Source organism: Augochlora pura, chromosome 2 (assembly GCF_028453695.1).
Source record: "Augochlora pura isolate Apur16 chromosome 2, APUR_v2.2.1, whole genome shotgun sequence".
NCBI classification, from domain to species: Eukaryota; Metazoa; Arthropoda; class Insecta; order Hymenoptera; family Halictidae; genus Augochlora; species Augochlora pura.
Genome location: NC_135773.1, coordinates 26,515,756 through 26,531,910, shown reverse-complemented (window position 1 = coordinate 26,531,910; position 16,155 = coordinate 26,515,756). Strand labels below are relative to the sequence as shown.

Sequence of the window (16,155 nt, the reverse complement as noted above, 5' to 3'; positions counted from 1 at the left end):
ACTCGGAGCGATGGCTTTCAAAGCGGTAACTTCAATTAATACCCTTTTTGATTCCTCGGTTCTCTTGGCTCGTTCATTTATCAAGACGGGCGCCTTGGTTCCGATGCTTTCCACCTTTTGAGGTGGTAATGTTGGCTGAGTAAGTTGTATCGATACGGGCCAGGTTATGTCAAGACGATATACAGTCAGTCCAATAAGTATTCGTACCTTCGTTGCTTATAAGAGAAATTTGTTGAAATCAAGGGACGCGTTTAAGATCTTACAATAAACTTTTTATTATCAATAAACACGTGTATGAAGTTTATTTATACAAAATTATAATAACTAAAATATATTGATTTTACATTTGCCGGCTACATTTTCACAAACAAGCAATATCACGAATGAAAGACAACAGATGCTTTATCCTGCAAATCGAATCTTGCAAATATATTGTCGTTTAATTGTTCTCCACAGTACGTCAACAATTTTTTGCGCACAATCTAGCAATAGAGTTTGAAGTCTCGATTGTCTCAATCTGTAATATCCGAATCCACTGCTATCCCATGAAGAACTTAACGCACACAACATGATTTATTATACAAATCAGTCGATAGGTAGTCGTAGCACAGTAACCGAACGTAAACAAAACTGTTCCATTATCCAAACACCACGGTCCTCTGATTAGTCTGGTTAATCGAGCTACTACTTTAATTTTCATCATTGGCGTAGTAACCGAATGCAATCTCTGCAAACATTCGCACGAAATTATGGATCGGCCGGACCTAGTTGTTTGTATATTCGCGGTGTTGCAACATCGATGCTGATTCAGCAGCTGTATCCCTCCCTCCCTCCCTCCCTCCTACTCTCCTACCCTCAATTCCATCGAAATCCGAAGGGTGCGGAACGCAGTGTGGTTTTGTGACCTCGGAATCCCGAGCGGTCAGTGGCCCCCGAAACAAGAAACGAGGGGAAGAAGAACTAGATGACTTGATCAGTTGACATTCGTGACATACGCCGATATCAGTTGACATTAGTTGATTTGGATGTCGTTTAAGTTGTTTCACTTAGTGTCACACACGTAACGCAAAGGGCATCCACTTAACTAGTGAACCCTTTGCACGCGAGTGCCGACTCTGAGGCACCACTAAAACTGTTCTATTACGTCCCAAAACAATGTTTATACTAACAAAGCTTAAATTTGAAAAATTGTTAAATAACGAAAATCTGCTGGTATAAGTCATAAAATCACTGTTGTATGCGTAAAAGTGCACTTTGTTACATAAAATGGAAATAGTACGAGCCAGAAATTTTACTTCAGATTTATAGTTAAAATGGCTTCGAGTGCAAAGGCTGAACGTATCAACCACGCCGAAAGTACGATCCAATAACGCAACTAATTTTGCAAGCTAATTCTGCTATTGTTACATCCTTTGATCTAAAACAGAACTTGCTTGACATCCACACCGAATCCTCCACAAAACGTCTCCTCCTTTTTTCCTTTGCCTCCCCTGCACGCCATTCACAGAACCGCCGAAAAAGTGCAGAGATGAAACACACCGACGTCGATACATACGACAAAGTCATCTCCGAGCCTCCTCTCCCAGCAATCTGGTGTCGAGGAAGACCACGGTTTGGTTTCATAAAGACAGGAACGTTTTTCCAATGGCGCGTACGACGCGGGGCGATATTTTACGCACATAATATCGCGCGACGAGAGCCACGGTCGTTGACCCGGTGTTCCGTCACTCGTGCTCATTCGTTCCGCAGCCGTGCGCGACTCGTCGGGCAATTCGATCGGGGAACGCCTGTTAGCCGATCGGTTAACCACGAACAAAGCTACGAAGAATCGACTCGGATGAAGATATAAAGGGGGACAGCCAATATCGTCGGCAATGTGTTACCGGAACTGGCCGGCACGGCGTGGTGCCGTGCACGTGTTACACCCTCTTTTCTCGAATGAATGTGACTCGAGGAAGACTGTTCGAAACCCGCTGGGAACATTACGAAGCGATACCTCGCGCGTCCAGTCCTTCTCCGCGGAGATTGGACCTGTCGCGTCGGGAATTGAATACCAACCGGCTGTGCGAGCGTCTAAGACGCATTTAGCGCATTTCGAGATAAAGCGGATTGAAGGGTGCTCTACGCTCTACGCTTGTAATTTAGCGGCAATGTTTCACTGTGCTTTGGACTAGGGTTCGGTCGATGGATTCGACAGGACAGCTTGCTTCAAATCTCCTCAGAAAAGAATACAGAAATGAATTTGTTTCGGGTAAATTGAGTTTTATATTGCTTCTCTAGCATCCCTGCTTTATATAAAACTACGTTCTACGTTGAAACTTCGAAGGCGTGCAGATTTTAAACCGCCTCACATAAGCTTATTCCCTTTGGGATTCCGATCGAGATTCTCGTTAGCGGTGGTCCCGTTCTGAATCGCGCGGAGATCGGTAGGGGAATCACCGAAGAGGATTGAATTCTTCCTCCATTGTGAGGAGAGGCTAGTTCGACGTCTTGTTACTTATCGGATAACGATTTTTCAGTCTGAGCAATCTTTGGAGATCCGTCGTCGCCACGGTAATGCGGCGTTCGCGACAGGAATTTTATCGTCGAATATGCTCGGCCAGGCTGAGACAATCGGAACAGATACGTAGCCAGGGTTTCGCGACGTCGTTCGAGGACAATCGTCGGCAACGAACGCGATGTCGGATTTTTACAGGGTCGCGCGCGAAATTTTAAAAGTTCTGACAATCCGGCGAGTTGTTCTGACAAGACGGCTTCCCAAGAAGTCGTTTTCGATTGGAGGAACTTCAGGTATGGACACGCGGATAGAAGACCGGGATTCAACGTGAAATTAAACTTCTTTTAGAAAGAAGAAAATACTAGAAAGATGGCCAAAGGAGCAAAAATCTGGGAATTCCCAGATTCATTGTCTCCGGAGTCGTTGTCGCTGGCTCGCACCTTTGTTCATGACCACATCTGGTAGCGGTTGTCCAAGACCCGAAGGTCTCGACGCGGTGTTATAAAAAATCTACCCGAGGGCCGTCATTTATATCTTTTAAACAACACCGGTGTCAGCCCACGAAAATTAGAAATAAAATAACAAATTATACGTTCCTGTTTGAACTCGAAGGATTGCGAATAGCAGGAGAAATACGCGCAGTAGAAGTTAATAAAACGCCAGTCCCGCGTGAATGAGGTATTTTAAAAGGAGAACAGGAGACGATGATCGAACCGTTGGTAATTTCGCAGGAGTCGAACCGCTGCGAACGCATAGTCCGACGACGGAAGAATGTTGTTACTCACCGCTCATGATAGTTGGGCTGATGGCGAGAAAATGAACGCAAGCGGCACCGGTCCCTTGGCCCATCAGCGTCACGTTGTTGGGATCGCCGCCAAACAGGGCGATGTGCTCTTTGACCCAGTCGAGCGCCGCGATCTGATCCATGAGCCCGTAATTCGCGATGCTCGCCTTGTTCTGAGGCGCCACGTTGGCGTTCAGGAAGCCGAGCACGCCCAGCCGGTAGTTCATCGTGACGATCACTTGGTCGGTGTAACTGGCCAGGACGCTGCCGTCGTAAGGGTTTCCGCTGCCCCAGTCGTAGCTCTCGCCGTGAATATACAGCACCACCGGATGCCTTCTACCACTGTCAGCCATCCCTGCGAACAGAAAAGTGTTTCCTCAGCACATCCCTGCTCGTACCACTTCAGCCGAAGCTCCATCATTCGTTAAGTCGTTAAGTCGTTAAGTGATACAAGAGTCGACAACAACGCGCTCGATCAAGTGACTTTTATTTATTATCAAGGTTTTATGTTCATGCAAACTTTCGAATGTTTTTATAGATGTTTGACAAAGTATATTTATGAGAATTCGAGCGTATAAAACATGGTCTAAGAAATACATTGTGAGAATTTAAGGACACTGTTTTATATTATGAATCTGATGCAAGTAAGCGTCACTTGTTGTAAGTAAAAACAGAACGGCGTAAAAATGGGCTTCGACTTATATTCTATTTCCACTTTATACTCTATGAATGGTAACTATCGTTTATCGAGTAGATGACAAACAATACACAATGTCCACTAGTTGCAGTATATTCTTCCATTGCTACCTGAATACAATTTTTCAAACATAACCCTTGCCAGAAGCATCCGCGTGCCGATTGCGCCGAAGACATGCGTTCAATTTGTCAGCGAACAAAGCTCAATATGGAAACGAAAAAATACCACTTGAAATCTTTTATTCATGTTTCCATGTAAATTGGCGGATTTTCGGGGTGCGTCCATAGTCTCGAAGATAGCTGGCGAGTTCCCCGGAGTATGGAATAGTTATTATTCTTTCCTAGCTTCGTATGTCACGGTTGCAGGACTGCGCGCGTTTCAAAGACCAAGCTGTTTCCGTTCTCCTTGCCGTCCCGTTTTCCGGTTTAACCAGGGTAAAACCGTCGAAGAACGCGCGAGAGGTTGTGAATCAGGGGGGAGGCTAGGGTGGGGCCATTGTTCCCCTTCGGAGTCTGTCAGCGATTTACGGTCGCGAGGAGGAACGTAACACGCGGTGAGAATTAACCTTGCAACGGGAATGGTGGGCATGCCGGAATATTCTGCCGGATATGACGGCCTGCTAATGCTTCTTCTGCTATTGTTACCGGTGGCTTTTGCGTGTTTCTCTTTGTGACAGCTCCGCGCGCCGGGTGGTAATGCGACGGCGACATGTGTCGATTCGTATGTGAGAACGTGTGAAACAACCCGCTCCACTGAAGGAATATAATGAGGGAGGAGACGCCGTTGGTAACGGCGAGGGTTTTGATTGGAGTACAGTTGTTTTATCATGGGGCCGGAGTAAAAGCCGGCGATTGGGTGTGGTTCTCGGGTAAGCGTGCCCCAGCTCTGCGTACATCGCGCGTTTCAATTTTCTATGCGGCTGTCGGGTCATACGGGGTGGAGTAATAACTCCGATCGCTTCGAATATTCTTGTTGTTTAGTGGTTTCATAGTTTTGCTGTGACCGAGTGGTTTGGTTAACAAAGCTGTAACTAAAGAGTTAAGATTTATCGTGGTGGATGACATTTTAATTCCATCTATTAAATATAATATCGAATATCTGTTATAATAAAAATGAATTTTGAAATCCAGTCAAAATTAAGTGTCACCCTCATTTACCATTTTAATTAACCATAAAGAAAACAATTCTGTTTATATATATGTATGTCTCGATCAATACGAACAGTATATACGAAAGTATTATTAAGTTTCAGTATTAAAAGTATTAATATCGAAGCATTTATTTTAAATATTAGTATTAAAACTTTACCGACCGGTCATTCGATCTATTTTGATTTGATTTATTTTATTAACCGCGAAAGAAATATAATATCTGAAAAAATTGTATAATAATATTGAAGCTCGCGGAAGTTCAGTCTAACACATTTATATCAATAATAGGTATCAAATTATTGATTAGAATGACAATCGATTCACAGGCTAGCAATCGGGGGTAAACGTCGATTTATAGTTAAAATGGCTTCGAGTGCAAAGGGTTAAGTAGCTGGGTCGACGATTACCCGGACATCGTCGGAGGCAGACCTGTCTGATTGATTGGAGCACCCGCCGACGATTCTTTCCACTTTTAATCTACGTATTCTTTTAATCTTGCGACTGTGCTCGCCCGCCCCCACCTTTCGTTGCGCCAAAACCGTGTCGAATACGAAGCCAACGTTTTATCTCCGATAACAATTAAATTGAAATGCTTCGGGAGACACACGATTTGCATGTACGTGTGCGCGTAAGTTGAATGAATTGTTGCCGGATCAAATGGGTTATCCGGTATCACGTTTTCCATTCGACTCTCATATTTCTAATTTTGCGCCACTTGTCCCCCGTGAAACTGGGACGGGGAGATCAGGTCGGGGCGGTTGTAAATTAGAATGAAAAGAATTTTTATTTGTTCCTGTCGGGCGACAGTTATTAAATTCAACAGCAAGGCCGCGGCGATTCCCGGTTTGTTGTGTATTTTCGACAAGCGTAAAGCGAAGCGAAGCGATTCCGTGCAAATATTGTGCCACAACACTTTGTCTATCCGTCCATAAAATCTCCGATAATTGCTGCATATCAATATTTGTGATTTCGTTAATATTGCTCGCTGATCTATTAAATAATAGTACTGAACTAGATCGTAGCTGCTCCTGTAAAATTGATCAAGCAATCCGTAGCTACGTATTATACATTTTATAAACTATGAGATAATTGTGGATGGATTTTAATTTTAATACATAGTTAATTAATTTTCGTATTAATTATGAGAATAAAATGACTGTTCTTGTTATTCTTAGACGTCCAATTTTCATATTTAAATCACATAAAACGTCTACATTCTTCAAGAATAATTTCATTTCATACAAACTATAGATATAATAAAAAAAAATCAATCGATACTACAATCTCTTAAATAAATCAAAAGCTATTAAACTTCCATTGCCACAAGCTTGCATATAAAAATAGGTATTTTAATCATTGAACTATGCTTAAGGGTAACTAAATAATTTCTTTTTAAACAATCGTTTCAGAGAAAAATGTTTCATAATATTAATGCAAATAATCTTGGAGTAAAACTACAATTATTTTCACATTTGAACAATTTATTAAGAAATTCTAAATTATTAATCGGCGGTTTTAACACGTTCAACGCCGACAATTAACCACTAAAATCCCCACGTAGTTAAAACAGTTTGATTAATTAAAACGAAACTAGAAAGCTAATATTTATCATAGCGAATGGCATTAGAACTCTTTCGCATTTGAAAAATCCTAGTCGAATTCATTTGGTTTGAATATATTGCAATAAAAGTGAATTTTCAAAATTGGTCAGAAATTAGGGTCACCCATATTTGACTAGTTTAGACTATTATTAATATTGTTGCCTCCATTTCTACATTATAAAATAAGTATTTCTAATTTAACAGAACTTTATGGTAGACTCCACATGCGAAGTAAAAAAAGTTCTGAAAGTATTTCGAGGAGTAAGGTTAGGTCTGAAACGAATCACTCACTGCTCGCGCGCAGTTAATTCGTCTCCCCCCCCCCTTCCCCCCCCCCCCCCCCGCCAAGTTTCCCGTAGCTCGCCCGATTTTTCCTTTGTCGAGTAGAGGAAGAGATCTCCCCGCTCATTATTTCGCAACTCTTAAACGCCACCGCGACGGGTAGAAGCTGCGAACGGTCTTTCGCTCTTCTTACATTTTTCCTTTTAATCCTTACTTCTCCCGGCCTCGTCCTTAGCGCTATTCCCGATACATTTCATCGGATCAGCCGAATGAAAGCCGAGGCTTAAAAGCTTTTATGAAAGCCCGATGAAGAAGAGCCGTGATAGAGGAAATTAGAAGAAGGGTAGCGGCGGGTGTGTGAAATAAAATCCCGACCAATCACTTTTTAACCTATTTCATAAAGTGTCGTTTCGAGCTCTCCATCCATCGTACGATTTTCCTTCCGCCGTCGCGTTTAAACGACTATTAACTATTTGATAAATGAGAGAAACTGTTTTCGAATTTCTGTTTGCATATTTTCTCGAGAACGGAATTTGAGAAATGTGACCGTGTTTGGAGCGTGTGTGCGTTAAATGTCGGGTGAAATTCACAAAATTGTCACGGGCATGAACGGTCAAAGGGCGAACCGTGATATCGAATTCACGAGAGGTCATTTACCTCTTGCTTCGCGATTTAAGTCTGAAGTTTCCGATTAAAACGTACTTTTTAATGTCATTTTACACTTTTCATACGTGACGCTAGAAAATGAAATGAAAATATTTCGCGCTGCTTTAAATACGAATGTAAAATGAATGTCCGAGTGACATTCGAGTGAACCCCTCCGGTGTTCGTCGGATATCATGACAAACAAATGGGATACTTCGAAACTGTGTAAACGGAATATTTAGTTGTATGCGTCCTTCTAGAAATGAATAATTTTATTCGTGGAAACAATTTTTGAAACGAAGAAAATATCAATTCGGACATATTACTTTTTTAAAGACATTTCGTAACGCGAAACATTAATCTACACTCGATGCCCCTCTCCTTGACGTTGTAAAAAGTTTCTCACTCTCTTGAAATTTTCCATTATGATATTGTCCTCACGAACTATTGTTTGCCAGCCTGTCGAGAACAGACTTTATTACAGAAACGCGGACGAATGAATAAACAAATATTCTCATGCATCCTGTTTTTATGCGCGCACGAGAATCCAGAGCAACGCGTAGCACAAATACATGAAATAATTACTTTCCAAGTGCTATACGTGTCCGTAGTTTCAGTGCACCTGGGAAACTTAGTCGGATTAATTGTTCGTTCACAAAGGAATAGTTGAAATAATGGGAACTTTCAACGATGCTCTTTTTTAAATGCTTGAACGACATACTTCGAAAGATAATAAACAGAGCTTTTTCACAGAGGAGTAGTTCAAATAACGCAATCTTTGTTGGAAGCGAATATATATGTTTAAAAGGGAAAATTAGTTCAGGTCGAAAATATTATGAATTCTCATTATTTAATATCAAGTCTCTTTGTCTATTTTTATTGTCAAAAGATACACAAAACTAAAGTATTGTATTTTATACTTTATAAAATAAATTATATTATATGTAATATATTATTCTTGTAGTATTATTGTAGTTATTATTTGTATATGTTATTTGTATAAAAATATATTATTTGAGGTATTTAAAATAATATTTAAAATCAGATAATTCACCGCTTTCTCGAAATTATGAAAAATAAAATAATAGCAGTTAAAATTTCACAAATTAAAAATATATATCGTGAAATACACAACATCGTATGAACTGCAGTTTCACTGGTCGTGTCATATTCGATGAAGGCTTCCAGCTATGAATTTCATAGAAATAGATGTGAAAAGAGTCGAACTTCTGTAATAACAGTGTTGAAGTTCGATACCAGGTTCTGCAAACAAGAGAGTTCGTTGTTGACAACAAACGTCGACCAAGAGAAGTGTGTTAATGAATTGTGAAAGGTGTGCAGCGCAGAGCTCCGGCACAATTAACTAAGTGAAGATAGAAAACTCAGTCGATATTCGTATCACAGCTGCGTAGAAAATTTAAAACGCGTTCATCTGGAACCGACACTTTTCAATACGGGGACGTTTTTCTCAGAAATTACTGAACTGAACCGGCAACTCTTTGACGAGCGTATTCAGTGCACAACTAGTTACAACTGGAATTATTGTACAATACATTTTTCCTTTATTTTCTAATAAGAAGTAAACAGAAGAAATAGTGATTAAGAAATAATAAAATATATTAAAGCTTTAAAGTTATTTAATGTATTTCATTGGATGACTATCATTTCTATCAATTTTGTTTTTTTTAATGTTTATGGAAGTTGCAGTTGAATTATTTTATTTGTGTAAGGTAAAGATCGTGTATTTTTATAAAGTATATTTAAACTCCAAGTTTTTTAGATTTGATAAAGGTGAAAAGGTAGAGGGTAATTTTAATCCTCCTAAGGTTACAAAATTGGTAACATTGAATAAATGTTGATACCTAACATACAACACGTGCGTTCACTTGCTTAACCCTTTACATATACTCAAAGTCATTTTAAACTTGGACCCATAACTACTATTCCCATAACTGTCTTTAATATAATTAACATTATTCTGTTAATTATATAACAATTTTCATTGGAGCTTCAGAGGCGCCACTCGACTGCAAAGGGTTGAACGTCCATCCATCGCCGAAAGAACATTTTCACATCAACATTCCCCGTTCTCGCAACCGCTTTAAACATGTACCATATACCGAATTATCCTTTGTTTAAACGGAATTGCAACAAATGACAAGTCATGGCCGCGATCGTTATTGTCAAGTAATCCTCTTGTTTAGCGCAGTCGCTGTTGCCCTAACGAACCCTGTCCGAATCCCCCCGGGCGCGGAGCTTGAAAGGGAACGCTTAGTTGAGCCCCGGCTACTCTCTCGTGATGAGCAGAAAGGCTCCATGGTGCACGCGCGAGTGTCATCAAAAGGGCGGTCCGTGGGTGCATTGTGCTGTGACCTCGCAGGCAAAGCAATAATGTGGTGGCTCGCGCCCCTACCTCCAGCCTTATTCCCATACTCGCCACTCTAACCCTCTCTCCACTTTGTTGCAGCGAAATTAAATTGCTGGATGCGTTTAAGTAGCGCTCCTATGGCTGACAGAGCCCCCCTTGCTATGAAACTTACTCGCTCGACAAACGTTTTCGAAGCTGCGGAAATTTGCGTCATTGTCGGGCTACGTTAATTACATTATTCGTTATATGACAATTAACGTAAGCATTGGCAAACTTTTCGCTCCGTTTATCAATTCGTACGTTTTAGTCGGGACGTTATGAAATAAACAGATACGAACGAATTAATTCGGTTTTTATTCTATAGAGATATATGACTGTACAGTGCACTTACTACTTATACTTTGAATTATTGTGTAGACAGACCTTAATAATTTCGCATCGATTTGTAAAAATTGATTGAGAAATTGATTCAGGAGATTTTACTTCAATATGCGGTCTAAAGATGCAATAAAAATGATTATAAACACTAGAAAAATTTATGTATACGTCTCGCTTGGCTAAATCAAAATCGAAGTCGGTAGAGAAATATTTAAAATAAAAACCTCTTCAGAAATTGAATAAATGTATACCGATAAGACTGTTTGATATAAAAAATAAAAAATAAAAAACGGCAGTACTTGTTACTAATGAACAAAAAATAAATAATTATTACGACGAGTGTACTCGAGTTTTTAATCCAATACGTAAGAAACACCGCAAAAGAAGAGTATAAGATGTTTCCACAGATAAGAATCAAGCTCGCTATCTCAGCATTCAAAAGCCATGGGAAATGAATGCAAATTCTAGTAGGATTACCCGGTCTCTGAACTTTTTTGCACTTGGCTGGTTTCCGTTCGCCGGCATCAAGCAGTGCTCATCGCCCTCGGATTTTTCTTCTATTAGTTTCTCGTCGCCTTTGAACAAGTCTTTAACTCGGTGCCCGGATATCTTTTCCGTTTCTCCGGCCGCGGCGCCATCCTCTTCTGAAATTATTCGAGGATCTTAATCAAATAAGTATCTCCTCGTTGGTAGTTGCTTCGATAGAATTTGCCGCGCGTGGTATTCGAACTGGGAGACTCTTTTGCCATGGCCGATGGCGCACCTCGCATAAACACAGGCGAGTTTATTAATGCGGTATGCCTGCGGGGGCCCCCTTGACGCGCACGCGTTTCATGCGGAATTTCGTTCGGGTGTTATTTACGAAATGCGGGACCGCTGACGAATGCTAATTGCCGTGTCGTTGTTGCGCGAAATAAAATTTCCCGTGAACGAACGATACCCGGTTCGGAGAGCAAATTGTTTCTCCTGTAAATGTTTGTTAAGATTTTCTGTGGCTTTCGTTTCACGAGGATTGTTTTAAAATGATATTGTTATTGTATACGATCCGATAAAATTTGATAAAATGTTGCGTCGATACAGGTTTAGTGAAACGTGAATCGTTAATTTTATAAGCGCCATAAATATTAGGTCTATCGACAAATTTTATCTGTTCTTAAAAAGAAAGAAAAAAGTAAATTTTGTATGCACCTAATATTTATTGTATCATCATTATAATTTAGTATAATTGCAATTTATGCCCTGTTGCCAGCGTGATGGCGATTTATCAATATCATTTTTGAGAAATATATGTAGCAAATGAAATGACGTTATAGCTCTCTATCTGCATTAATAAATTATACTATGTCCAGAAATCGCTAAATTTTCTAATTTTGCACGTTATTTAGATTTTCTTACTTCTGTAATTGTAATATTAATAATAAGAGAACAGAATCGCAAACGCAAACAAAAGATAAAAGAACAATATGATTTATTTTTAAACAGGTATGAAATGTTGAATGGTGGAGCTGGTATCAGTGAAAAGTTAAGAAGAGCGCTGTAAAAAATGTAAGTTAAGGCTGTCAGTATGTTGAACATTTCGCGTAAAATATATAAGAGATACGTGTTTGTTATTCGAGGCAACCGTTTTATAAATTCGCGTCTGTCGCCTATTGTACTGCTCGGCACCTTCAAGCAGAGGCATGGTATTCTAGAGTGACGTGCACGTTTTACAGGCTTAAGAGAAAATCCCTCAACGCGAAACAAGTTCGCTCGGCTTTATGATACGTCAATTGCTATTAGCTCGCAGGAAGAACTCTGAGCCAGCTGTTTCTGAATTATATCTCGGGCTTCTTCTGACACTGGACGAAAACAAACGTAATTACATTGTAGAGTTTTCAGCATTTGGTGCTTTCGTGGATTATAAAATGGAAGAATGTTTTAAATGTTATTAAGTAGGAGCTTTTAGGATATTTCAGAATAGGAATGTATGTTTATACAAAGATTCGTCTGGTAATGATTAGCGAGTGAAGTTAACTCTGCATGATATACTAAGTCTACTCTAGAATTTTATAAAATTTTGATAATTATTCTTAACAGAATATATGTATACTATTGTATTATTTGTACAAGATGATAGAAACTTTATAAAATTTTTAAATATTATTGGTATAAATGACTTCGTACACTGTCTTTACTAATAGATTTTATCCAACATCTTCTTAGCAATATTCAAATTTAAATATTTCAGAGAAAATGATGTATTAGTGGTTTAGTATGAAATAACAATTTGTATAGATTAATAATAAATTAAAATATATTAGACTAAGGACACGTTGTTTGATATACTATAGTAAACATTATTGCTTTTTATTTTTACTGTGAGAGGATAAATTATTCTTCCCTTCTTTCCTTATCTCTCAAAATATGTAATACATGTTATATTTACTTTTCACGTAAAAATTAATATCGTACTCATTTTGTGAACAATATATTACCGAGTAACAATATTACAATATATTACTGAGTAACAATATAGTAATATGTTACTGAGTAACCGTAAAAAAATCGGATGTCCATAGTAAAGGATTGATTTCCAAACTAAAAGTATCGATACCGGTGCCACTGACCACCAGCCCACGTTTGGCATCGTTCCCCTACTTCCGTCCGCGCCGTTCGCACAATTAAAGGACAACAGCCCCCGTCATAGATTCAGGTCGTTCCCGGTGGTAACACGGAGGCGAATCGAAAAAGTGTTCCTTTTGTAGATCGCAGTCGAGTGCGAGGCTAGCGAATGATGGAAGTAACGCGGCGGCTGCGACGACGACAGCGCGGTCGGGGCCGGGGATGGAGGTGGGGGTGGGGGTGGGTTGGAGGATGAGTTAACGGGCAAGCAGGCTGTCGTAACTGGCCTTTGTCATCCAGAGGCAAAAGACAAATAACCGCGGCCCGCCTTTTATCTCGCCACCTACGGAACCGCAAAAAGCCATTCGGAGTTTCTGCTCTATTTTGGACGCCGGACGTCCTCCGGATTTCATTCTTTTCTCCCCCGTTCCACCTCCGGTCGACCATGCCACCACCCTGTTCCAACACCACCATCCCCCTCTGCCCCTCTGCCCCTCTGCCCCTCTGCCAACCGTGCCCCGCCGTGCTATGCTCCCTCGCTGAACGCAGAGCTCACGGCGGCCGCCATCTCGCAGCACAAAGTAAGTACAAAGTAGGACAAGTTAAAAGTGGTTCTCGTCGAGGCTTAGAAAAACGCGCGAGGACCGGTTCGAGGCCGAAAAATAGATTCCGCCGTCGGTCCTCAAAGGTTCTCGAGTGCCGTTTTACGGGGCTATTGCATCTTGTGGCCGAATCTGTCTCGCGTTCGACGGTGTTCCACCCACCTCGTCATCGGTCACGGGTTGCTCGGGCCGCCTTGGACCAGGACTTTCAGCCCCGCTTTGTGAAGCGGACGTCGAATCTTTCTCACTCCGTTTACCGAAACGTCGCGGAAGCTTCTCCAAACGGTACTGTACACGTTTTCGAATTTTTCTCAAAGCGGATCTTACTCGTTAAACATCCGGCGCTGAGGTACAGTCGTCTCTTTGCACTCCGTCGTCTCTTTTCGGGGGACATCGTGATTCTAGTATATCCCTTGATTTCAACAGATTTCTCTTGTAAGCAATGAGGGTACGAATACTTATGGGACTGGCTGAATCTCTCGAAAATAAGAAATTTCATATTGAGATGAATTCGCGACCGACCCCATACGTACATTACGTACTGTCGGCTTCGGAGCGATGCTTCCTTTTGTTTGCGCGATAATTGAAATTGGTCAACGAGCGTTCTAACGCATGAATAACGGTAACAATTTCAATCGTCGGATAGCTCGAGGCAACGAGCGCGGAACAGAAATGAAAATCGCGACGTTCGATCACTGCCGATCGCCGTAAAGTATGTTCGCACTGTTGGCCCGCCTCGAGTTACGCCGGCCAAAAACCGGCGAATTCGAGGCAGTTTCGAACTGAAAATTGGATAAACCGTAGGCGGGCGCGGCGTCGCATTACTCAGCCGCCTCGACGTTACTTCTAGCCAGGGGCGTATCCATAAATAAAGGGGGCCGCGTTACCGGTGTACGCCGTTAAACGGGCAACCCTGCGGGACAGCCCCACTCATCGCGGTTTACAATTTAGTGGCGGCACGTTAGCGATGAATCGCGGCGCATTATCCGCACGGGACTGCAGTGAAATCAATATACTGTCCCGTGATCGATTTTTCTAAGCAATACTAGCCTGTACACCATGGTACGAACCTTGGCAAGCATTTTCTGTATTACGACTGTTTTATGTAGAAATAATAGATATTTTCTTAGAATACTATTTGGTATAACTGCATACGACTGCACTATTTATTGTAGTAATGGTAAGTAGGTAAATGTCGGAGTGATGATTTCTGTGTGAGAAGCCATTAAATTGTTATTCGTCAATCAACCAGACTGCTTTATTTGAGAACATTTATTACGGTCAGCAGTGTGATACTCCACTGCAGTGATAAACCACTGCAGGCTATCGAGAGATTGAAATTGTTCCTGTTATATGCAGGTGGATATTATGATAGCTATGCATCGATACCACCAACTATCGTATAAATAAAGAGACATATGATGGAACAAAATATTCAGTGATAGCGTACGAATAGATATGAACGAAATTTTCAGTCTCGTTAAGTTTCATTTATTATACACACATTTTTATACCATATAAATTACTGTACAAATAATTGAAATTATTAAGAGATGTGTGAGAAGAATATTCGAACAGCTATAAACAAACAGCAAAAGTTATGTTATATTTAGAAGAAACCAAATTATTTGACTAAATTAAATAGCAACTTAAGAAATCTAGATGAAGAAGATAATTTAATAATTTAATGCAAAAACTATTCTACGTATTGCATCTATATGTAACTTTACAACTGTAATCCCACAAACGTTCGTTAATTGTTATTACAATTATAACATATTATAATATAACAGATGCGACATTATATATACAAATTAAAAAGAAAAAGAAAAAGAAAAAGTATTGGTGTGTCATTTAATAATACAAAATAAACTAATCAATGTCAATCCACGTAACTTTGTAGTATCTAATTAACTGGTAAAAATAAGTGAAACATCGCATCGACATTAAATGAACACAATTATCTCCGTTTCAAGACGCGCGGTCTCAGATACCCCACACGAATTTCATCTCAGGTTTTATCTTCTTAGCCAGGAGAGCGCGGGCAATAGAAATAATTGTGCCGGTTCACGAGCAATTCCGGGCCGGAACAGCGCTCCAAGTCTTAGTTCGCACAGGCTTTGCCTAAACTCTGTAGCAAAAGAGACGGTAGATGGATCAGCCGAGAATCGTTTCCGGCTGGTAAAGAAATTTAGCGAGCGGGCAGAATGTTCCCCCGTCGTCTCCGGTCGTCTCCGGTCCTCTCTGCCGTGGCGAATGAAGAGGCGAAGAAAAGGTAGAACGTGGTGGCGCGCGAGCACACAGAGGTCTCTCGGTCTAGCCGGTCTTCCTCAAAACGAACTTCTTCGTTGCTCAGACACTCTTCGTTGCCCCCGTCGCCGTCGCTACGCCGCGGCGGGTTTCGGGAAGGAGCCCGCGCAAGTAGCGGTGCATATTTGATGGGGACGTTCTCCGGCATCCTTTCAGCCTGCAAGTTTGCCGGTATTAGCATAGTAAACATGGATTTACGTTATGCCTATGCATTCCCGCGCGAACCAGACCGGAGCAGA

At 40.9% G+C, this 16,155-nt stretch overlaps 1 protein-coding gene across 1 annotated transcript in view; it reads right to left on the bottom strand.

Annotated features, from left to right (window-relative positions):
• Nlg-4 (neuroligin 4) overlaps positions 1 to 16,155 on the bottom strand; it is a 401,976-nt gene that overhangs the window by 162,207 nt on the left and 223,614 nt on the right. Inside the window, exon 3 of the mRNA XM_078187796.1 lies at positions 3,283 to 3,636. Within this exon, the coding sequence (XP_078043922.1) occupies positions 3,283 to 3,636 (354 nt within the window). The remainder of the gene's footprint in view (positions 1 to 3,282; positions 3,637 to 16,155) is intronic.